We start from the raw sequence: 25132 nt of genomic DNA, 5'->3' as shown, positions 1-25132 counted from the left end.
TATGCAGGAGGAAGTTTTGTTCCAACTTGGCAAGATTCCAGACTCTAGGCTGCCAGAAGGTTTTTATCAAAGTTATGTAGAAAAATTTAGATTTGTTATATTAGCTTTGGACTAGATATTTAATTAAAGCATGAACCTTAGGCTACTTGTTAAAATATTATCACTATCCCTTTTTTTCATGAACATTTACTGGGTCCCTACCTAGTAGAAGCGATAGAGACACATCCAACTGCATCCTGCCCTAGAAGTTTGTCATACATAGAAAATAAGACAGATCTTCTACAGCTATCTCAAATTTCCTGGAGGTCTAAGACCATGATGTAGTCATTTTTGTGTCTCTAACATTTGGCTTGTACCTAGTACAATTTAGGCACTCGATAAAAGTATGCAACGATTAAATACAGGCTACTGGAAAGACATCAATAGAGTACTGTGGGAACTTGCTTGTTTATGCTTTTATATTTAGTTAATATCTGCAGGATTCCTTGTCTTGGGGTGGACAATAGGCACTTCTATTCATGGAAGTTCCCTATTGGACAGCCCTTAGCATTTCTCTGGTGCTAACTCCTTATGTATCATGAATTCCATTTTCTCAGCAACCCACATAAAATAGGCGCTGTTCTTTTCCTTCATTTTACAAAGGAACTGAAGCACAGAGGGGTCAGGTAACTTTCCTAAGCTTATACAGCTGTTCAGTGGAGAAATGGGATATCAGCTCAGGAACTCTGACTGTAAGAGGCTACACTCTGACTGATACCCTCTCTTCTAAGCCTAGCACCTTGTAAGCATTGCCTCATTACTCCTCCCCTTCCTAATGGCATGTGCAGTTTCCAGCCTTTCACTGTTAAGGAAACTAAAGCTTAGAGATGTTACATGACTCAACCAAAGCTAGTAAGAGGCATAGATGTGAATTTGTCTAAAGAACTGCTGCCTTTATAACCCAGTTAGTTCGACTTCTAATTCATTCATTTATTCAAGAATATTGAATATTTACTATATCCCGGGTACTGTTTTAGTTCCAGTGAGAAGGAAATAAAATGGAAGTTCTTGACCTCATGAAGTAGGAGGTGTGTGGAAGGAGATAGACAGTAAATAAATAAGAAATAAATAAACACTAGCATGTCAGATGTTTGCAGGTGCTATGGAGGAAGGTAGACAGACAAGGACAGGGATGATGAAGGGTAAGTCTTTCAATTTGGGGTCTGACAGGCAGAAAACCTTTCACTGAGAAGCTGATATCTAAGCTAAGACCTGCAGGATGGGAGGGTATGAGGCCTATGCATATGTGGGGGACTAGAATATAGGGGGAAAAACAGCATATGCAAGAGCCCCTGGCAAAAGTGTGCCTGGAGCTCACTTTGAGCTCCTTGCTCAGCTGCATAGAAGTCTTCTTCCATTCATCCATCTGTGCATCTCTTCACCCTTGAGTTGACACAGCAATTGCCTTCCTAATCTCCTGGAAGATAAATCTAGTTGTCCATGTATTGCTTTTTGTCCTGAAATGTTACTGGATACTAGCTGAAAATGCCCATCCTGAAGTGAGTTCATTTACTGTTTTCAAAGGGGTGACTGCCTGGCTAATGCATTGGCCCTTCCTAAAATGTGGATGCTGTTCTCCCAACATCTTGTATTCCCAGAGAATAGCTCAGCCTGATGAAGAGGCAGAAGCATGTTTGAAATATTTATGGTTCAGGAAGCTAGGAAAGGGCACAGAATGTAAGATCTGCATGTTGCCATATTAGGCTGTTTTTACATTGCTACAAGGAAATACCTGAGGTTGAATCATTTATAAAGAAAAGAGATTTATTGGCTCAGTTCTGTAGATTATACGAACATGGTATCAGCATCTGGCTGACTTCTGATGAGACCACAGGGAACTTCCCATCATAGAGGAAGGCCAGGTGTGTCACATGGCAAGAGCAGGAGCAAGAGAGTAAGGGTGGGGAAGTCCTAGACTTTTAAACAACCAGATCTTGCATGAACTGAGTGGGAGCTCACTTGTCACCAAGGGGATTGTGCTAAAGCATTCGTGAGAGATCTGTCCCCATGATTCAATCACCTCCCACCAGGACCCACCTACAATGTTGGGAACCACATTTCAACGTGAGATTTGAAGGGGACAAATAACCAACCGTATCATTTGCTTTGTATTTAAAGCAGAGGGTGCTAATGACCTCTGTCCAGATGCACAAGAAACTAGCTTTCTGCCTTGTCTTTTTTAGGGGGCAGATGGAATTGCAGGAGCTGCTGGACCACCAGGAATCCAAGGGTCACCTGTAAGTTCCTCAAGGAATGGGATCTGTTTTTAGTCTATCTTTAGCCTTTCTGGAACCTCAAGTGTCTACCAATCCTGCTCTGGTCGTGTGTTACTCCTGTGGCTCACATATTTTTGAGGTTCTTTTCACTTCAAGTCTTGCAGTGAAACTGCAGGAGGGTTTGCTTTCTGTTGGACACCTGGTTACTTTGCTACTAAAGTAAAGGTTTGGTTGAAATGATATGAAAATCTGTGATTCCAGAATTCAGTTTACAACCGTCAATGCAAATAGGTCCTAGATTTAGGCCCCATATCTCAACTTCTTGTCAGTGTGGTTTCTATTTTGAGCAGGTGCAGGGAAATGGAAAAGCTCAGCACTAACTCACTTAGGACTACGGTGTGCACCAGGGGAATATCAGGCAAGAGGCAGCTATTGTTATCCCAACTGTTCAAAAGAGGAGAGTGGAATTAAATAGAAGTCACTAGTCAAGGACCCCGAACCATAACTAGTGGAGTTGGCATTTGAACCCAAGGCTTTGATCTCAAAATCCAGATTTCATTTCGTGAAGTTGCCAGAACCATTCTTGGTTTCAATGCCATAAAAGGTGAACCACAGTTTAGTAGGTATTATGTTATTAGCCAATACGTGCATGGCATGTAAATGAATATACGGTACATAAATATTCCTTACCTCATCTGACAGCTCCTCCCACTTCAGCCCTGTAAGTTAGAAAGGCCATGAATCATTATCACCGTTTTATAAATAAGGAAAGTGGGAATTGGAGAAGTGAAATGTCCAGTTCGGGGTCACGCAGTGAGGGAACGTCAGAGCCAGGCACAATTCCTAGGCCACAGGAATCTCACCATCATATTCCAAGGCCAGCTAGCAAGCAGGCCATCCCTACCCTGGTATCTCTGGAGTTCTGTGCGAAGGGCATGTTCAAAGGACATTATCACTTAATAAGACTTCCTCCATGTCAAAGGAGGAGGTCAGAGTCCCATGGGGTTATGTCACTTGGTCAGAGTCATACAGGAAATTAGTGTCCAAGCTGGGAGTTGAGTCAATTTGAGATTTCTCGGTTCAGTGCTCCTTCTGCTATTCCACATTGACCCACCGTGTGGGTGGTCCAGGCAGCCAGAGGGATGCTGAGTCTGAAAAATCACAGCCACCTGGTTCTGTTTAGGATGCTCATCTGGTCAATCCTCTTGAAGCCACCCATCTAGAAGTCCCAGGATGAATAAAATATAAAATATACTGGGCTGGGCACAGTGGCTCACGCCTGTAATCACAGCTCTTTGGGAGACCGAGGTGGACAGATCACGAGGTCAGGAGATTGAGACCATCCTGGCTAACACAATGAAACCCTGTCTCTACTAAAAATACAAAAAATTAGCTGGGCGTGGTAACACATTCCTGTAGTCCCAGCTACTCGGGATGGTGAGGCAGGAGAATCACTTGAACCCAGGAGGTGGAAGTTGCAGTAAGCCGAGATTGCACTACGGCACTCCAGCCTGGGCAACAGAGTGAGACTCTGTCTCAAAAAAAAAAAAAAAAAAAAAAAAAAAAAGTGGATCTCTGATATAAAACTATGACATTCTTAGAAATGAAACTGTACTAAATAAGATTTTGATTCTGTCATGGGACTGCTCCTCAAGCTATGGCAGCACTTGAAGCTGTCCGTGGTGCTGAAACTTTACCATAACCGTCAAACCAGAATATAGTGTAAGTTTTCTTTGCCCAGTGAGCATTGGTAGTTTCAAAATAGAAGTATTTTTTTTTCTTTTTCTTTTAGACAGAGTCTCACTCTTGTTGCCCAGGCTGGAGTGCAGTGGCATGATCTCGGCTCACTGCAACCTCTGTCTCCTTGGTTCAAGCGATTTCCGACTATTTTTTGTATTTTTAGTAGAGACGGCGTTTCACCCTGTGGGCCAGGCTGATCTTGAACTCCTGACCTCAAGTGATCCTCCTGCCTTGGCCTCCCAAAGTGCTAGGATTACAGGCAGGAGCCATGGCGCCCAGACAATAGAAGTAATTTTTAAAAGTCAAATGGGGGCAAAATTATAATAAAAAGATACATACAAACCTTAGTTCTGTTGTATTTCGAATTAAAAGACAAACTGTTTGGCAGACTTTTTGACACAAAATAAAGGCCTTTGCTTTGATTTTTGGTAATGAATGGAGTCCCTTGTCATCAGTCACGTAAAAAGAATATCCACTGATCACTTTTTGTTATTTTTTGAAAAGCGGTTTGAAAATATAGCAACATATGTGTAACAATATGAATGTGGAGTTCTAGATTGTTAGAATTTTTTTCCTAATCTTTTGTAGGTCTCTTATCTTATAGCTGTATCGATTTAGATGGTGAGTGGTGAATGACTCACTTTTGGCCAGTGTCTTCAAAACTCTGCGTTAACTTCCATAAAAAGTGTATTCTTTTTTCCACCTAAATTTTACTGGATTGTTTAATCAACAATTAAATTGTATGACTTTCATAGCAAATAACTGATGCAAACAGGCTTAGGAACAAGCACACTGACCCCTTGCAAGCCTTCAACTCCTCCGGTAGGAACAGTCAAGCAAGGGTGTACTGCAGGCAAGGGTGTACTGCAGTGTTGTGACCAGGCATGGGTGTTTGGAGAGGATGGGGAAGCTGGTTTATAATGGGGGCTGGTCAAGTGGAGGTTGGTTAGGAGTCTACCATGCTTTAATTTTCAGCTTCTCTGCCAATGGAACTGGTTTCTAAATAAATAAAAGTCTAGTGATGGCAAGAAGACTGAACAGGGAGTCAGAGGTGGAGTTCTTTCCTGGATCTGCCACATTCTTATTATGGGACCATGCCTTCCTCACCTGAGTTTAAAGAGGATGGTCTAACATAGTACTTGGCAAACTTTTTCCATAAAGAACCAATTAGCAAACACTTAATGGAAAATCAGCCTTTGACAACATGCAAACCAGTGGGTGTGACTGTGTTCTGATAAAACTTCATTTAACAAATCTGGTAATGGGCTGGAGTTTGCTGACTCCAGTTCTAGATCACTGGTGTTTCCACACTAGGGAATTTGAAAAATAAGCATCCAGGAAGGAACCCAGGAAACTCCATTATCAATAATTAAAAATCTCTAATAATAGCTCTATCTTTGTCGCAGGTTGACCAAAAATATCCACTTAATTTTCTTATGTGTTTGTAGGTGTTGTGATGTGGAGAGGGGTGAATATTTTATTTTTTCCTGGTTGTTATTATGCATTGGCCTAAACCTTAAGAATACCTCATTTTGTTGGCATGTGAATTAGAATGTAAAACCTGGCATCCGTGTCTTATCTCCCAGTAAACACTAGTAGGAGATTAGAAAGTTGTCAGCTCTAAATACTCACGATAAAGACACGGGGTGATATGATAATACTCACCATGATAGGAATTAGGGCACTGATTAGATAATACTGATTTATAAGCTCTGATTGATACTTATGTAAGTCTTTGATGAATGAAATGGGAAATAAAATATTAATTAATGAAATTTGGTACAACAGTTTTTCAAATACAAGAAAAGAGAGAGTAAAGCAATTATTGGTAAAACATGTAAGAGCCTCTGGAAAAAATGATGAAAATAATGAACTATCCACTATGCATGCCACCGGTCTTCTCCCCACTTGTGTACAGTTCTGTACGCACAACACCTCAAGGTCCTGAGGTATATGCTATATGGGTAGAGAATGTGAACTTCAGGAAGTCTGGGGACAAATACAGAGTTGGATCTGGACTCAGGTCTTGTGGATACTAAAACCCCAATAGCTTCTTCCCACGGGCATTCCAATATTCAGTTTTCCCTAAGCCTATGTATTAATAATATGGCCAGAATGAGTCCTAGTGTGTGTACCAAGAGGGGTGACTATGCTCAGTCCCAGGGAACCTGAGTGCCTTGGGGGAAACACAGCTCAGAAAGCCATGAGGCTGATACAGAAGCACCCCTTGTTTCTTACCACTCACTCCCCAAACCCATGAATGCAGTTCCGTGTGAAGTCAGTCATTTACTTCCAAAAAAAACAGCAAAGGTTTTCATGGTGTTTTTATGTCTTGGATCTTTTAGGGGAAAGAAGGCCCTCCTGGCCCCCAAGGCCCATCTGGATTGCCAGGAATCCCAGTAAGTGGCTTTTATAAAAGCAAACAAACAAACAAACAAACAAAACCTAGTTTCTTTTTATAGAAACAAGGAAACAAAAATATATTCTGCTGTCAAAACAAGGCCTGGCCACTAGTGGAATTTTGAATGTTGTAGAAAACTAGAAATAAAATAATCACTAACTTGTTTATCAGTCAAATCCAACTAAAATTTGGGTAGAATCAGTCTTAATCTTATGCTTCTTTTAGGCATATATTAGTTGTTTCTTATTTAAATAGTAATTTTTCTCTCTATCTCTACATATATATGTATGTGTACATATATATGTTTATATTGTTAAAACAAAACACACACACACATATATATGTAAAACTGTGATAATTGACTATTTGTGATAATGTAAACATTTTCCATTTCCCAGACTAGTGTTAAATGTTCATGAACTTTACATGTGATATATACAATGGATGTACCATAATATATATGATCATTTCTCAGTTGCCTCATAAACTTCACAATTATTTTAAAAAGCAACTACAATGGACAATTTTGTATGCATAGCATTTAAAAAATTTCTTTATGATGATCCTCCAAAATATGATTGGCTTGCCGTAGTAGAGAAACATCTAAGGTTCTTGATACATACTGCAAAATTGCTTTCCAAAGTGAACTTTTCAATTTAATATCCTTCTCATTAGAGTCGAGCTGTTCAAGGCATTTGTAATAAATTCCTCCACAAAGGCCGCGCACTGCCTTCTGCACTGAGAGTAAATTCTTTTGTGGCTCTTTGTCTGGCCTCTGCCTGCTGCTGTAGCACTTACTGTCTACAGTCCCCCCAACCCCACTCTCCACTGTGCCTTGTTTTGTTCCAGCCGCACTGGATTTTTTTTTTTTTGGTTCCTGGAATGCGCGGAATTCTCTCCTGCCACACTCTACACCCCTTCCCAGGCTACTGGGTGCCTCTTCCCTTCTTTCACTAGTAGGTGCCTTTGATCTTCCCCATCTGGTCTCAGCTATCACTTCCTTCCCTGCTCCCTGCCAGGCTAGGAGAGGTTCTCTCTTCCTTTTCTTCTGAGTGCTTATCTCATCTGGTGATCGCATTTCTATTGATGTAATGGATTGATTAGTTCTCCCATTATTCATTGGTTTGGTTGAATCACTCATTCAACAAACACCTCTGTTTGTTAGATCTGAGGACATAACATTGAAGCATGTGTGGTAATTAATCACGGGGTCATATTCTGTGCTGTAGGTTCTGCATGAGCTGGAACTACATCTGCTTTTGTTTAGCTTTGAGTCCCCACACATAATGAGCACACAGCAAATATTGACGAAAGGAACGTGTGTATGAATGAATCGCTTCTTAGAGCTCTTTCTCCTACAGTATCTGATATGTACTGCCATTGATCAAGAAGGCATTTCCGGGGCATCACTGACAGTCCTGTCTGTAACTCTGCAACCTGGAGGTTAAGTAACTTGTCCAGGGCACACAGATCTGAAGTGACATGCCGGGATGTTGGTATGAACTGCAACTCTGGAGACTAGGATGCCATAGCAGCTAGGAAATATATATTGATTTAATTTTAGCAATGGTAAAGCTAAGGAGAGAAAACTCCAATTTGGATTTTGTGTTAACCCCTTATCAAAGTTCTAGAGTACTGGAGAAGAGAGATACAACCTACCTATGATTATGCTATTTTCTTAATAATGTCAATTTCTCTCTCCCACCCTTATTCCTCCCTCCCCCATCCTTTCTTTCCTTCCAGTGGAAATCTGATCATGTTACTTCCCTCTGCTCACTGTTGTCCTTAGACTTAAGCCAAGGACTGGGCCCTGTTACTTCCATGGCACCTTGTGAACAGCCCCAGCTTTGTTCTGTTCCTTTATCACTCTGTTTCCACCTCAAGGAAAGAAATGAACAATGTCATAGCCTTTCTGTGACCCAAAGGTGCTCCTTGCTGTCGTTCACTGAGCTCCTCCTGTGCTCACAGCGGTAAACCATGCTGAGTACCTTCCTGCGTGTTATTGAATGTCCTCATTATCATCGTCGGCATCCACATCCCCCCCTCACCCATCACTGTGCTCACCCACGAGGCCCAGACACTGGGCTCTCATGTTCTACACTTGAATTCATGAAAATGCCCAGGAGAGGCTTCTTTAGGTCAATAGCAATCATAATAATGCTATTGCAAAATGTATTGCTTTCCCACTATGTGCCAGATACTGCAAGTCAGAGATCCACAGCCAGAATCTTGGTGTTGAGAAAGAAACCAGGAAATCAGAACAATTCCGTCTGTCGAGACGCTGCCTTAGCTGCCAGCTGTGAATGCAACTGCTGGAAGCTGGGCAGAAAGACGTGCTGAAACTGCCTTTGTCTTTCCATCCCCTTGAATCTTCTTTGACCTGATAACCAATTTGAGTTTCTCTTGCAGGGAGAAGAAGGCAAAGAAGGCAGAGATGGAAAGCCAGGTCCCCCTGGAGAGCCGGTAAAGGACTCTAAACTTCCTATTATATCACATACCAAATCCATTACACGTCAATAACAACTACTTTGTGTGGGGAGCTACTTTGAACCAGGTTCGAAGATAGGCATTTTCTGTGCATTATTTCATTTATATACTCCGACAACCCTGCATGGTAAACACTGCTGTCCCCATTTTAAAGCAGAAGAAACCTGGGCCTCGGGGAGGTGAAATGGCCCCAAAGTCACATGATGGGCTGGTGACAGATTCTGAACCTGAGCTCAGGGCTCCTGTCCCTGTTCCACATTTTGCTGTACTGCCCCCTGTAGCCTCAATCCTATTGATATGATAGAGGAACCTGAAGTAGATAAGCATGGCCTGGAGGAGAAAGCTGATATCTGGAGAGACCAGGATATTCCAGTAAAATCTGAGTTGGACCTGCTAGCTCCAGACACTGTGGGATTGCATACACACACACACACACACACACACACACACACACACACATGCACATACTTGTAACTCTGGCATAGATTTTTCTCATTTTGGTTTCGGTTTTGGTTTTCTTTAATGTCAGCTGTCCAGGGACACACAGTGAGATGGAGCAAGTGCTAGTGAGAATGTCTCAGTAGCTGGCCCCAGTAGCTGTTAGTTGGGAATGTGCAGGGATTTCCAAAGACCCGGATCTGTGACTTCAAAGCTGTGCTCACTGAGCTTGGTCAGTCCTTCTTGCCTATGGATCAGAGATTAATCATGATGATGATTCATTGGTTCCTAGCAGCTTGATGATTCATTGGTTCCTAGCAGCTCTTATGTCTTCCCAAAGCCCTTTCACAGACACTACACCAAGGGGAAGATGAAGGATGGCATCAGTGGTTTAGAGACCTGGGTTCTCCAAATGCCCACCAGTAAGAGACTAGTTAAATGATGAGCTGTCCACACCATAGAATATCAAGAGCTGTCAGAACGAATGAGGATGTTCTCTAGATACGGATGCAGAACTGCTCCTACATAGATTGTGAAGTAGAAAAGCAAAGAGTAAAACAATGTGTATAGTCTGTCCTATTTTGTATAAAAATAGTTGTGGGCCTATTTTTTTTCAGTGTTTATCTAAAGGAACTCTGGAAGACTCCATAAAACACCCATAAAAGTAGTTCCTGTCCATGGGAGGATGATTGTCAAACACGGGGACATAGCAGTAGGAAGACAACTTTCTATTCCATGGTATTTTATTTTACGGTTATCTTCTTAATTTTTTGGAGCCATGAGTATGCATTACTTATTGATAAAATTAAATTTAAAATATAGTGATTAAATAAAAATATTTTATGCCAAAATTACAACAACAATAATAATAATAGCAATAAAAGCTGGCTTTGGATTCTGGCCCCACTCCTTACTAGGTTTTGTGATCTGAGTGAGTCAGAAAGCATCTCTGAGCTTCAGTTTCTTCTGAAATAGAATGAGAATAATATACCAATTTGCCAGAGTTGCTGGTTAATCATGTAATGTAGAAAATGTGTTAAATGCATCAGGCTTATCTAACTATCAATTATTTTAGTAAGCTACTTTTCCCAACTACCCTAGTTGTGCTCCTGGTGAGGCTAGAACTGCAGAGCCTTTAGAACCACTAAGTGGAACTACATAAAAGTTTCTATAGTGAGGTTTATGTTCCATTTAATTTGTTTGATCATAAACTATTATGACTCATTCTGAATCTCACGCAACTTGCTGGAAGCACCTTCTTTATCATTTTACACTGTTTGCCAGATGCTGAAACCAAAATTCACTGCTGACAGCAAAAGAAAGAGCTTTTAGCAGCTGAGCAAATTGAAAAGTCTCGATGAGGTGCTGTGGACTGACACCCAGCAGAGCTGCCCATGGTGGGCAAATGGCATTCAGCCTGGGCAAAAATGTGGAAAGGGTAGAGAGAAGCACACATATTACACCGTGGCTGACAGCAACTGTGTGTGCGCCTGGCGGGGGGCACTGAGCACTTCTTTACATTTTTCCACTGTAGTCCCCAGAAGAACCTTATGGGCTGTGGGTACCATTATTTCTCCCAGATGAAGAAACTAAGACACAAAGAGGATGATAGCTTGATCAAGGGCATAGGGCTGGTAAATGAAGCATCCAGGACTCACACTCCTGGAGGCTGACCCCGGAGTTTGCTGCTGCAGAGCAGTGCATTGACCTTTCCGCCGAACATATATTATGCTGAGGGGCTGTTGTTTACAGTTCAGAATAGCTGAGGACACTGGTCTTCATTCAGTCTGTCTATTCAATGCCTAATTTGATGCAGGTAGAGTATTTAGGAGGTGATTCCATGAACCAGTGATGGAGGGACGAAGGGAATGGAACTGGGAAAGAAGGAAAGGGAGGCTGGCAACTGGTGACTCCAGGCTGGGGCCCAGTCTCACTGGGGATCCTCTGACTGCTCCTGGAGGCATTGACTTCCCTGCACTTGGGCCTTCCACACCTCAAAGTCAAGCATCCTCTAGGGTCAGGGAACATCTTCATTCTATGTCTGCCCTTCAACCTATGCAGGAACTGCTCAACAAGGGGGCAGGCACTTTCCTGGGTGGGCCCCAGGGGATGTGGTTGGAAAATGGCAGCATCTGCTACAGGTACTCGGTGGCCCCTCTTCAAGTTGACTTGCCCATTCAGAGTTTGTATATGGGAGGAGCACAAATGGATAGACAGACCAACCGGATAAATAGAACATAGGATGGATGGATGGAGGGGTGGAGGGATGGAGGGAGGATTGGATGGATGGATGGATGATGGATGGATGGATGGATGGATGGATGGATGGATGGATGGATTGTTGGATGGATGGGTGGATGGATGGATGGATGGTTGAATGGATGGATGGATGGATGAATGAATGGATACACATGGATATATAGACAGCCTTTTGTGTTGCCTGTTGCTTAATTTTTATTAAGAGATATTTGAACATTAATTATAGGGTAGGATGAAGTGCAGACTCTAGAACCAAAATGCCTGGATTAGAACCCCAGCTGTGTGACCTTGAGCAGATGACTGAACCTCTATGTGCCTCAGTGTTTTGCCTGAGGGTTAACAAGAGTCAGGCGTCAGTGACATCATAGTGAAAACCTTCAGTAGCTACTGGTTGTTCCATTTTTCTGCTGGTGCCTTGGGCCAGTGATGGCCATGACAGTTGACTCTGAGGCAGGAGCCAGGCTATGTACACCCTATATCACAAAGACCTACAAGGGAGGACTGTCCCAAATTTACAGATTCAGAGATCCAGAGAAAGGAAATGACACTTTAAGATCACGCAACTAAACTAAGAAACAGGCAAACCTGGAAGTCAGGGCTTTAGGCCCCACCCTTCTTTCTATAGTTTTTTTTTTTTTTCTAAATCCAAGGATGTTCCTTTCCCTCCCTGCTCCCTAATAATGGGCTGCATATAATTTCCAAGGTTTATAACTTGTAAACATGAGTTGGACAGAATGTTTGGGAACAGGCATGTCCTCCAGGCCCAACGTGCTGCCCCTTCTGCCCATCCATCAAACTTAGCCTTTCATCTACTTTCCTCTGCCCCTCCTCCCCTCATTCTTCCCCTGACCCCATCTTCAATTTATATGGACCTAAGTTGCCAAGCCTCTAGTTGTCTTCTATTCCTGGTTTGGTTCTGTGCAGGGCAATGCCAAGCTGTGGGCAGTAAAGAATTTTAAATAACAAAAGTGTTCTGACAAGCTCTTTTAAGATGATGGGGTGAGTAAAAGGCTGTGTACATCACAGGTCACCCTGCCAGTATGTACTGCGGCTGACCTGGAAACAGCATCTGCTTGGGTGTGGCACTCAGCTGGAATTCAGCCTGTCTTTGCTATTTAATACCTTCATAAAAATATAACTTCTTTGAACCTCAGTGTTGCCATCGGTAAAGTGCAAGTGTTAATAGCAGCCTTGACATGTTTTTTGCAAGTGGGCATAAAGTCATCTATGAAGCTAAGATGGCCATATAATTTCTCATCCACACGAAGATGCTTCTGATAGTGAAAGGGGGGGTACTAGGCATCATTAATTTGGAGATGAAATCTGTGTAACCAGCACCATCCCAGGAAAACCAGGAATATAATAGGCCTGAATACATGGTGGAGATCTGTGTAGATTAAGATGGACCAAGACGCCAGGGGACAGGGCTGACAGGGTGGACAGAGACTGGCTTGTGGGAATAGAATGGTAGGAAACACAGAGAGCCAGGAATAGGAAGATTCTTACAATGTTGTTCTCAAACTCTTCTTTTCTTCCTACTCTCAGGGCAAAGCAGGAGAGCCGGGTCTACCAGGACCAGAGGGTGCCCGAGGCCCACCTGTAAGTGTGCAATGTGTGTTGGGAACAGTAGAACCAAGCCCATCAGTCACATGGCTTTCACCACTGTGGGCAGGGCTAGCCCAGACTGCCCGATCATGGGGTCCTGGAAGTCCTTCTCCTCCAGACGGCTGTGCTTCTGTGCAGTCAATTCAGCTTTGTCACACTACATAGCTGTGAAATTCATTTTCACAATTGCAGCCATTACCTTGTTGTTGCTAAAAGTTTTCTTTGTTCTTATCCAATTTATTATAATTTCAATGGGTTTTCTCTGGATAATAGAGCCTAGAAATGAATCTTAATTTTAGTTTTGAACACTTTCCATAGCTAAGGTTTTTTTCCCAATTGTAAAAGTAACCCATTCTCATTGCCTAGTGGTATTAATAGTAATGATGATGGTAATAATAAGAAAAAGAACACAAAAAATGGTATAGAGAAGAAAATTAATTTACTTCTAATTCTACAACAGAGAAGTAAAGTTTTTAATATTCAGTGTATTTTTTCTAGTCCTTTTTTCTATATATGAACTCTAGCATCTATATATGTACATCTATATCTAGCTATCTAGCTATTATACATATAAACAGACACAGATACTATTTACCTACAAAAATGAACTCTATGTATTTTAGGGTTATTGGGTTTTATTGCTAAGTGTTTCATCTCTTCATAATTTCAAAATTGTTTTCACAATTTCTTAAATTGCTTTTAGAAAAAAATATGATTTTAAATGATTATCCTAAAATTATCTGGATTTTATCCAGCAGATCAAAATCCTAGCTCTGTTTTCTTCATGTTTTTCTTTTTAAAAATCAACTTTCTGGCTAGTATTCAATAAGAAGGAAATAAAATACAAAAATAAGTTTTCTGTTTTCCTAAATCCCCTTGTTTTTCACATGATTGCACCAGAAAACACCCGAGAATAAGGAATATTACCTCTTATGGGGATTGCAACACTGAGCTAGTGATCAATTTATTAAAGGTGGTTCCTGGAGTGACAGGGGCTCCCTTTCAGCCAGGAAACCCATGGAACCTGTATTGGGGGCAAGACCCATCTCTCAACTGGGAGTTGTAATGAAAGAACTGAGGTTTGAAAGCCAGGCAGGGAAAAGAAGACCAAGTTCGTCTGGCTGACATAGAATAAGTCAGGACAAAGCTTTGTAGAATGGAGTGGGTTTTCAGATAGAAAGACCTGGATTCAGCCTTTACTTTATCATGTATTGACTTTGTGACCTTGGTCGCAACAAGGACCTTTCTGAACCCCTGTGTCTTCTTCTGTGAAACGGCAGTCATAATGACTCCCATTCTTGCAGAGTGGTTATAAGTACTAAAGGAGAAGGTAGGACATGTGACATTCCCAGCAGAGTGCCTGGCTCATTGAGTGTGGCTCCCCCCGTTGGTGCTTTTGTCATGATTAGATGGGAAGAGAGCACACCAGAGTCTCTTCCTCTGGGCTGGCTGAATTTGGAATTCTGGAGTCCTTAAGGAAGATGCGGAGCCCCACGAAAACCCCAGCCCTCTCCAGGGAAATGTAGCTGGACTGTTTTGAGCAACTGGAGAGCACTGTGCAGTCCTTATTTAGTCTTATTCAGTCCTGATGGCAACTCTGCAGAAGTAGGTTCTATCCTAATTTTACAGGTGTGGAAACTGAGTCCCAGAGAAGAGAAGTAGAGCTCCCAAGATCCCACAGCTACAAAGTGGGAGCCATGGCCCATCCCAGACCTAACTCCAAAGTCAGCGCAGTTCCATGAAACTTAAGAGCATATGGCAATCCTTTCCATAGTTTAATACTGCAAAGCTATGCCAGGCGGGCATTTTTTTATCCTTGAGCTTTAGCTTTACATCCACCAGGTGAGGATTCCCACACTGTCAGATTGGTCTGGAGATTAAAAATGATGGTCTCAGCTCTGCTAATGGTTTAATCTTCACTCACAAGGCCCGAAGCTCTGTAGCGGAGCTTCAGGTAATATGCCTCCAAGGTGCAACTCTGGACAAGGAGACCCCAGCGCTATGACTCGGGATGTAACTCCCAGAGCTGAACGTACTCAGGGGTGTTGGTAGGACCAGCAATGGCCACAGGAACAAGGAAGGGGCCACAGGACCTAACTATGGGTGAAAGCGATGTTCCCTACAAGGGAATCACCTGACTCAGGAGCCGTGCAGAGAGGGGCCGGTCAAGCCATGTGCTGTGAGCCTGGAACAATCAGGAGGAACAAGGAGTGCAGGAGACACCTGAACCATTAGGGCAACGCCCCGACACTCCGAGGCATTTGTGGGATGAGGCCTGGCAGCCCGGCCCACAGTACAGAGGGGGCTGGGAGGAAGGGCTCTTGGTGTCCAGCCGTCAAACCTCTGGCACCAAGTGTGGCACCAAGTAGGGCTCGGTATCCTGCAAATGGTAAAGAATGAGTGGAGGCAATGTGGGTCAAAGCAGGCGGGGAGGGATACCTGCCTTCTGCCCCAAGAGCCTGCTCTGTCATGGGGTAACTCCATTCTCTTCCTTCTAGGGCTTCAAGGGACACACAGGCGATTCTGGTGCACCTGGTCCCCGAGTAAGTGGGCGCCTCTTTGGAGGTCCCCTGAGGTGGGCAGAGCTTACACTTCCCAGACAGATGGTTCTTGCAGCCTGCAGGCCATGGCAGTGCCTTACCCGAGAGAGGACACGGAGCACACCAGCATGGAACAGGCCAGCACAGGGACACCTTGGATGCACCATCCCCACCTCTTGGCCTAATTCCCTCAGGTGGTTTTTCTGGGGTCCAGACATTATCATGGCCAACCAGTTTGGCCGAATCAGTCTGGACTCAGGTGTGTCATACACGTCAGCCCTGAGCCTTGTGAGGCGGTTGCTGCTATTATGTTCATTTTGTGGAGGAGGAAACTGAAGCCCAGAGGACATGGGTAATTTCCCAAGGTCCTAGATCTTATATATGGAAAGCATCACTTTTACCCTGGATGGGAAGACTCCAGAAACTATTTTCTTATCCTTTAACTCCTCTGTCTCCTCTGAATGCCCAGAATGGAAGTGACATTAGGGGTCAGCTGGTTGGATCCCTTGCATGATCTAGTCACCAAGGAGCAAGCGCAGGTGTAGAGAGGGTCAAGTGCATGAGCAGATGAGGAGGCAGCGCTCCAAGCGTATGTGCCAGAGCCTTCAGCTGCTGTTCTTCCTTGCCTGAGCTGCACAGAGAGGCACAGCACGGCTCCAGGCACTCACAGCTGGCCTTGAGTGCGCCCCAGACCTCAACTCAGGGCCAGGCTCTGCGTACAGAAGTTGACAGGGCCCCTGGATCTCTCCACCTCTTCCAGCTCTTCAGATGCCCCTGTGGTTGAGGCAGCCAGTGGCTGAAGCATCTCCTTCCCTAATGGCAGGCCTTTTTGTTCCTAGGGAGAGCCTGGTGCCATGGGGCCTCCTGGTCAGGAAGGGCTACCAGGAAAAGATGTAAGTGGGGTCCTATGGGGCCTGGCTGGGCTGGGGCTGGGGGTATCAAGGAAGTGACACCCAGAAACTGCCCCGCAGTGGTTGGTGGCAACACTGCCAAGAGGCACACAGATGACGTCACAGGATTGGTTGGCAAGGGTGAGATTGGAGCCTCCAGCCTAGTGGGTGGGTACCTGGGCTTTATGGTTGATAAGGAAGCTTTTCTGGATCAGTCGTGATTTGCCCACTGGTACAAATGATAGGCCTGTTGGGTCCAGCCTTAAATGGACTTGAGAGGCATTTCAGAGTTTCTCCCGGATTATTTCTCCATCTCTCGGGCTCTGCAGTGCTCAAAGAAACTAAACACTCCTCACTGCCACCACCGTGTGCTGTGTTAATTGTACACCGCTTGAATGGCTCTCCCTTTTATTTGGTGTTGGTATCTCAGCAGAACAAGGAGTCTCACTCCATCACCCAGGCTGGAGTGCAGTGTTGTGATCTCAGCTCACTGTAACCTCCACCTTCCGGGTTCAAACAATTCTCCTGTCTCAGCCTCCTGAGTAGCTGGGACTAGAGGTGCCTGCCACCACACCTGGCTAATTTTTGTATTTTTAGTAAAGATGGAGTTTCACCTTGTTGGTCAGGCTGGTCTTGAACTGCTGACTTCAGGTGATCCACCTGCCTTGGCCTCCCAAAGTGCTGGGATTATAGGCGTGAGCCACTGTGCCCAGCCAAAACAAGGGAAATTTTGACCCCAGGTGTACAAATGAAAAATTTGAGATCCAGAGAGATTAAGGGACTGACTTATGGTCACCCAGAGAGTCAGAGGCAGGAATAGCTTACCTGGAGTCCAGAATCCAGCAGCTCCACATCCCCTAGGGACCAGCCCTTTGCATATGGCATCCTGCAGGGTGGCTGGACATATGGGATGCAGAGTGGCATCATGGAACTGGCCGTTTGGTCAGACGCAGAGGCACCAGGTACTGAGGTACAAAGTGGTCTCATGCCCACCATATGGGTCCTTCAGGATCTGCCTTTAAATTGATGAAGTGGACTCTTCCCCAATGGCTCTTGACACACCAGAGCACATGGTCCCTGTGGCTGATCTGCTCCCAGAAATGGTGGAGCTGGAAAGGATACTTAGGAGAAATCTGATCTAGTTCACATGTGCTTTCTTAGCTGTGGAATCTGTTTTACAAGATCAGTCTAATGTGTGGAGCCCTATGCATATGTCTAAAAAGTAACTGAATAAATGGATGCACAAATGCGGGCTTGCGTGCATTTACTCACCCACAGGAAGGGAGTTTGTTCATATTTGGAATAATGGACAATTGATGATGAAACATGCTGGACAGTTTGTTGGTTCCTTTGGGTAACTTGGCGAGGTTTGGTTAATATTTGAAATTGTGACGCCATCATCTTCACACAGCTACTTGGTGATGACACCACCTTTCTCTCTTTGTTCCAGGGTGACACTGGACCCACTGGGCCACAGGGTCCCCAAGGACCAAGGGGCCCACCGGTGAGTTTTGCTTTGCGACTAATGTGCTTCATGTTATTGCAGGGCCTGTTACCACGATGATATTTAGTTAGTTCCCTCTGGTGCCACAGTATATATTGTTAAAAAATTGTAATATGTTTTAGCAGTTGGTAAATAGCTGCCCCCTTAAGTCCCCCTAGTCACCTCCCCCAACACTCAGATTGTTTTCTGAGACCATCCCCCACAACAATAGAAAAATTACAAAGGTGCCACCGGGCACCACTGGAGCTCTGTAGGACTTTGCCCCGATGCTCTGCTCTAGCTCTGGGCCACACTAGGGGTTGGTGCTTGCTAGAGGTTAGTTTCCCGAGGCTGCTGTAACCAAGTACCATGAATGGAATACGGTACATGGCAGAAATGTGTTGCCTCATGGTTCTGGAGGCCAGAAGCCTGACATTCAGATCAACAGGGTTGGTTCCTTCTGAGGCTAAGACAGAATCATTCCAGGTGTCTCTCCCAGCTTCTGGGGCTTTGCTGACTCCCTAGGGCATTCCTTGGCTTGTGGGGGCACCACCCTGGCCTTTGCCTTCATCTTCACATTGTGTTCTCCCTGCTTGTGTCTCTCTCCAAATATCCCCCCCGACTTTTTTTTTTTTTTTTTTTTTTTTGAGATGGATTCCTGCTGTGTCACCCAGGCTGGAGTGCAGTGGTGCGATCTCAGCTCATTGCAACCTCTGCCTCCTGGGCTCAAGCGATTCTCCTGCCTCAGCCTCCCAAGTAGCTGGGATTACAGGTGCGTGCCACCATGCCCCTAATTTTTTTTTTTTTTGTCTTTTTAGTAGAGATGGGGTTTTGCCACGTTGGCCAGGCTGGTTTCGAACTCCTGACCTCAAGTGATCTGCCCCACTCGGCCTCCCAAAAGTGCTGGGATTACAGGTGTGCGCCACCATGCCACTAATTTTTTTTTTTTTTTTTGTCTTTTTAGTAGAGATGGGGTTTTGCCACATTGGCCAGGCTGGTTTCGAACTCCTGACCTCAAGTGATCTGCCCCACTCAGCCTCCCAAAAGTGCTGGGATTACAGGCGTGAGCCACTGCGCCTGGCCCAAAGTTCCCCTTTTTATAAGAAAACCGGTCCTTATTGGGTAAGGGGCTCGCCCTATTCAATATGACCTTATTTTAACTAATTACATTTGCAATGACCCAATTTCCCATTGTGGTCACATTCAGAGGAACTGAATGTTAGGACTTAAAAATTTGGGGGGGACACAGTTGAACCCCATAGCATTCCATATGATTGATAAATATTTGGATGTTATCTCTGCCTGTTTGTGCAAAGAGGCAAATCCTTATCTAAGAGCAGCCTGAAAGAGTACGGAGAAGGTCAATAATAGATATTTAGGTGCCTAGTGCTGTGCAAAGACAAAAGCATACATTATCCCATTTAAGCCCAGGGGCCATCTCAGAAACGCAGCTTTGATATCTGTGTCTCTCTCTATATTATTATCAATATAATTCATGCTAATTGTAGAGGCAATCAGACAGAATTGAATGTTACAAAGTAACAAGAAAATTCCCTCTTCACCCCCACCCCAATCCCACCTCCAGAGGAAGCCACTATTTAGAAGCACTTTGTGTATCTTTTAAAATATTTTCAATACGCCTACGGGCATACAGAATACATATTTTGTACACAACACTTTATCTTTTGCAACTGGCTTATTTTGTATTGCTTGTATGTTGTGTATTTTTTGAATGAGTGATGGAATAAACAAGTGAATGAATATTGATTTCCCAAGTCTAGGTCACACAGCTGGTAAGAGCTTTAGGTTGGTTTGAAACCAAGACTTTCTGATGCCAAATCCTGTGTTCTCCACCCTACTGTGGACAAGCGTGGGCTTTGTCTTCGAGATCCTAGGGAGTGGGTGTGTGGCAGATCCTATGAGCTTGGATGTCCCATCTTTTCAGAACTTACCAGGTAGAGTCATCTTCTCCCCTGATGGGGCCACAGTGACTCAAATGAGCTGAAGCCCAGGCTCCACAGGTGTGAGCTGTCAATGGGGTGTTATCAACCCCACGGGGAAAACATTGATTCTTGAGGTGTCAAAGAGTATGTGTCAAATACAGATACGAATACAGTACATAAACAGATGTATAGCTTAGCTGTGATATTAAAGTTTCATATGGAGAGATTAGGAAAAAATATGTAAAAAGGCAACTGGAGAGGGAGTAATAAGGACAAAAATTTGAGAAACCCTGCTCCAGAGCCCCCCAAGAGTGGGGTGGCCCTGACCGGGTCTCCCCAGCTCCCTCACTGGGCTTTTGCAACCAATTCTGGAGTTCAGCCGTCTGGGCTTGATTTCTGCCTCTCCCATATTCATCACATAAACTAGGAGAGTTTCTTCACTTCTCCCAGGACTCAGTTTTCTCATCTGTAAAACGGAGGCAATCTGGACAGAACAAGGAGACTGTAAGAATCCAGCATGGTAATCCAGTGAAGTGAGAGAACAGTGCCCAGCCCTTGGAATGTGCCCCGAGCCAGGTCCTCTTCATTCCTGGAGGCAAGAGGGGCCTTTGCTCTGCTTCTCTCCCTGGCCTCTTGGCATCGGGCAGCAATCAAATTATTGATGAGTGCAAACACATTCAAAGGCACAGAAGAGGGAAAGGGAAGTGCCTTCTTGTGTTGAGACAGGCTCTCACTGTGTTGCCCAGGCTGGACTTAAGCGGCATGATCACAGCTAACTGCAGCCTTGACCTCGTGGTTTCAAGCCCTTCTCCTGTCTCAGTCTCCCAAGTAGCTGGGACCACAAGTGCATACCACCATGCTCAGCTATTTAAAAAAATGTCTGTAGATATGAGGTCTCTCTGTGTTGTCCAAGTTGGTCTCAGACTTCTGGGCCCAGGCAGTCCTCCCATCTCAGCCTCCCCAAGTGCTGAAATTATAGGTGTAAGCCACCATGGTTGGCTGGGAAGTGACATTTGGCGAGCAGCGAGTACTCAGAACAGGTGTGTGAGGTGGAAGAAAGCAGCTGGCCTGGTGAGGTTGTGAAGGGCTTCACATACCACATGCTGGGTGGGGGGTGGCCCCAAAATCCCAAGGCCCCCAAAGGCTGCTGTGTGGTTCTAGCTTGCTCCTATCAATTCTCAGGTACATCATAAGGAATTTGATACTAAAAATGAGCTGCTGAAGTTCGCCAAGTATCTACTTTTTTAAAAAACAGAATAGTTCTGAGTTCTTTCTCTGACAGCCTCATTCTTACTCCACTGTAATTTCTGTGCTTTTCTGAGTTAGGAGAAGGATTCTGGCAAGTTCACACAACTTTGAACTGGACACGGAATATGTATAGAGTGCCTCCGTCAATAGTTGTGGTGATTGTGAATGTATGTGTGGCCTGAAAACTTTCATTTTGCTTTCTCTAAAATCTACAGCCACCCCGGGGTAAGAATGACCCATGTGGCAACCACCTCACAGCCACTAGCTTCCAACAAGCACCAGTGGAGTGGAGTTCAGTGCTGGGGACTGCATGAGGCATTTACATGATTCCTTCATTTTCTCCCCAAACCCTGTGAGACAGGTGTCATTGCTGTCCCCATTCACAGATGAGAAATGGAGACACAGAGAAGTCTAGTAATGTGCCCAAGATCACACTGCAAGTCAGTGACACAGCCAGGATTTGGACCCCAGCATTCTCATTCAAGAGCCTGCAGCTGCAACACCCAACCTGGCTGGCATGTGCTAGATGTCCTTGTCAGAAAGATCATCCTGGAAGGAGGGGTCTTAGAATAGGAGTTTGGAGCTCAAAAGGGTTGAAAAGGGGAGCTGTGGTTTCCATTCCTGGGAAGCAGAGACCCAAGGGGCTTGGCGAGGGAGAGCAGGACACAGGAGTGGCCTGGGAGGGAACCAGGTCCCAGCCCCAATAGGCCTCAAGTGCACAGAGCACAGGCGGCCGCCCAGAACCACCCACCCTGCCTTCTGTGCACATGGCCTGTGTTGGCACCCTATGCTACTGGGTCTTGGCCCTTATCCTCTCTGCAATGTCTTGGCCCTTATCCTCCCTGCAAAGAGAAGATTAGAGGAAGAAGGAGGAGAGAGAGAATTTCCATAGGGATAAGGCGAAGTACATATTTTTAGAGGGACACAGATGGGTTGGTGGGCGGAGGAAGGTGCAGGGAGAAGCGTTATGCAGCGTTCGCGGAAGGGCCGAGTACGGGTAAGCAGTCCACAAATCCAGCTGGCTGCTCTGATTTTAGACCTTACTAGCTCAGCGATCCCTGGCAGGTCTGTTAAGGGGGTTCTGGGATATGGGGAGAAAGACGTCTGTGCTGTATGATTCCTGGCAGGATCCAGTGACATCAGGCCATGGCCATGCATGTGCTTTGGAGGCATAAGATGAAAGCTGTATTTATGATCGCTGACCCATAAGGCATGTCCTTAAGGAGGGGCAGAGCAGTATGAGATGGAATCAGTGCTGCCTATGTTCAGATCTCAGCTCCTCCCCTTGCCTCAGAGGCAGGTGGCTTAGCATTTCTGAGCCTCAGTTTCCCCATTTGTAAAAGGGTGATGATGTTTGGGTCTGATGTGAGCAGTGAGTGAGTTAATGCATGTGAAATGCAAAGCTCTTAGAAGAAGTCTGGGCCGGGCGCGGTGGCTCAAGCCTGTAATCCCAGCACTTTGGGAGGCCGAGACGGGCGGATCACGAGGTCAGGAGATCGAGACCATCCTGGCTAACACGATGTGAAACCCCATCTCTACTAAAAAATACAAAAAAAAACTAGCCGGGCGAGGTGGCGGGCGCCTGTAGTCCCAGCTACACGGGAGGCTGAGGCAGGAGAATGGCGTGAACCCGGGAGGCGGAGCTTGCAGTGAGCCGAGATCCGGCCACTGCACTCCAGCCCGGGCGACAGAGCGAGACTCCGTCTCAAAAAAAAAAAAAAAAAAAAAAAAAAAGAAGTCTGGTATGTAAGAAGTGCCCGGTCAGCATCAGCTACTTTATACTGGAACATGCTTCCATAAATCCAACACATTTGTGAATACATGTTTCACAGATTATAGGGCATTAACACTTTTTGGTTAAAGGATCAATGGAGAGTGATTCTCTAGGACGTCCTTGGTTCATTATTTAGCAGCAAACCTCCTGTGTGTCTGGCACAGCATTGGAGACACACAAGGAGGCTCTCTTCTCCTAGGCTGGAAATATAAAGAATGACAAGGCATAGACTCTGCCTTTGGGTTACTCATGGTGAGGAAGAGAGCCAGGTAAAGACACAGCAGCCAACGGGAATGTGCCCTGAGTGGGGGAGTGTGGTGGGCAGAGGAAGAGACTGACACAGCCTGGGGAATTGAAGCTGTGAATTTTTGGCTTAATAGAAATTTGTCTGATCCTGAAAGGGAGTAGCCAGGAACATTCTTGAGCTTTCTTGTTTTTAGTCTACTGGGATCCTATTTGTTAAATGTGTTCGCCAAAACTATGAATGTGCACAATATCTCTGTGAAGTTAGAGAGAATTAGACTTGGAAACCTCAGTCCTGGAATCTGGAGTGAATGGACCTTCCATTTTGTAGCTGCATGACTCTGCACAGGCCGTTTTTCTTCTCTGTGCCTCAGTATCTACCTATTTTAAATGAGAGTATAATGATCTTCTCAGTCGGGGAGTCCAAGGAGATAAGGGCATGGACATGCTCCCTAAGCTGAGACCAGCACTGTGGCAGTGTGAGCAATTGCATGTAAGCTGGGTTGTGTTAGATGGTTTGCTTGTTCTTCAGCACAGCAACTGAATGGAAGGATGAATAGATGAATAAGTGAATGTGGTCATAATTATTTACTGTGCCTCAGCTGTGGGCACCACTCACCAGGCTAGACTTTTTCATGCCCACGGACTCATTTAATTTCACAACAATATTATGAATTAAATATTACAGTTCCTTTTAGAAGTTGAGAAACATCCTCTGAATATGAAGTGGTTGACTGAGAGCCACACTGGCTAGAGTAACAGATTCTGTATAAAACCAAGTCCTGTGCATCAGTCTATCTCTTTGTTCCACGTCCTGCTCTTTGATGCCCTGGCAGGATGATTATCCCTGTTTTTTCCACCAGGGCAAGAATGGATCACCGGGATCTCCAGGAGAGCCTGGCCCTTCAGGAACCCCCGTGAGTTCTCTTTGGCTGCTATGTGATGGCATTGGGGTGAGCTTTGAAAGGGCTTGTGGCTCACATTACAGATTGTCCAGCCTCTGTCCCTAGAAGCGTCAGTGGGGAAATACGGGTTTGAGTGGTAGAAATAAGTTGGAGGTAAGAAGCTCCATGGGGCCCTTTTTTAAGGTTTAAAGTACATATGATCATACTCTTGGCTCTTTGTTGACTATAACCTTAGGCATCTATGGTCTACATCCATAGGCACCCAAAACAAATATTTTTTTAAAAAAATGTTTAACGAGGTTGTAGGGTAGAAGTTTGATGTTTCCAGAGGATGTGAGGACAAGGTCAGACCGAGCAACCCTTACCACCTCGAATGACAAAGTGTGCAGCATGGAAATGGAGGTAGGGACGGAGGTGGGAGACAAAAAGGATCAACAGGTAGGTAGCAGAGAGAGCTCAATGGGCAGGTAGTAGAGAGAGGGTGCATACCAATTGGCAGAGTCCTGGTCAGCTAGATAGCAAATACAAGATTTGGGGTTCAGTCCTGGTAGGTGGGGAGACATGGTGGGGAAGATGGTTCCTTAATGGGTTCTAGGATTGGATGAGAAAAGCTCCGGCCACTAGTCTCCTTCCAATCTAGTCGTCTTGTATTTTTAGTTGCTAAAATTGGCCACCTGACTCAGAAGGCCACCTGCAAGGTGTGAGTCAAATGTCAATAGTATTGGACAATGGGCTGACCAGGCCTTGGTACTTCGGATACTGCAGTGACCAGTGCATCTCAGTTTGTGAGGAACTTTCCCAGTTGGAAAAATCCTGCATCCTGGGAAACCTACTGGTTCCAGGCAAACTGGGCATTTGATTACCCTAGCAGAGACCCTCTTCTTGTTGGACTAGGGACAGCTATACAAAAGGAATCCAACT

The 25132-nt window shown here is 44.9% G+C and overlaps 1 protein-coding gene across 1 annotated transcript in view; it reads left to right on the top strand.

Annotated features, from left to right (window-relative positions):
• Nucleotides 1–25132, top strand: part of COL22A1 (collagen type XXII alpha 1 chain) — a 326468-nt gene that overhangs the window by 283014 nt on the left and 18322 nt on the right. The window contains exons 49-56 of the mRNA XM_045398749.2: nucleotides 2223–2276; nucleotides 6341–6394; nucleotides 8806–8859; nucleotides 13126–13179; nucleotides 15684–15728; nucleotides 16565–16618; nucleotides 18066–18119; nucleotides 24170–24223. Coding sequence (XP_045254684.2) covers nucleotides 2223–2276; nucleotides 6341–6394; nucleotides 8806–8859; nucleotides 13126–13179; nucleotides 15684–15728; nucleotides 16565–16618; nucleotides 18066–18119; nucleotides 24170–24223 — 423 coding nt within the window. The remainder of the gene's footprint in view (nucleotides 1–2222; nucleotides 2277–6340; nucleotides 6395–8805; nucleotides 8860–13125; nucleotides 13180–15683; nucleotides 15729–16564; nucleotides 16619–18065; nucleotides 18120–24169; nucleotides 24224–25132) is intronic.

Source organism: Macaca fascicularis, chromosome 8, assembly GCF_037993035.2.
Source record: "Macaca fascicularis isolate 582-1 chromosome 8, T2T-MFA8v1.1".
NCBI lineage: Eukaryota > Metazoa > Chordata > Mammalia > Primates > Cercopithecidae > Macaca > Macaca fascicularis.
The sequence above is the reverse complement of the archived record's forward strand: the minus strand, read 5'-3'. Positions and strand labels throughout refer to the sequence as shown.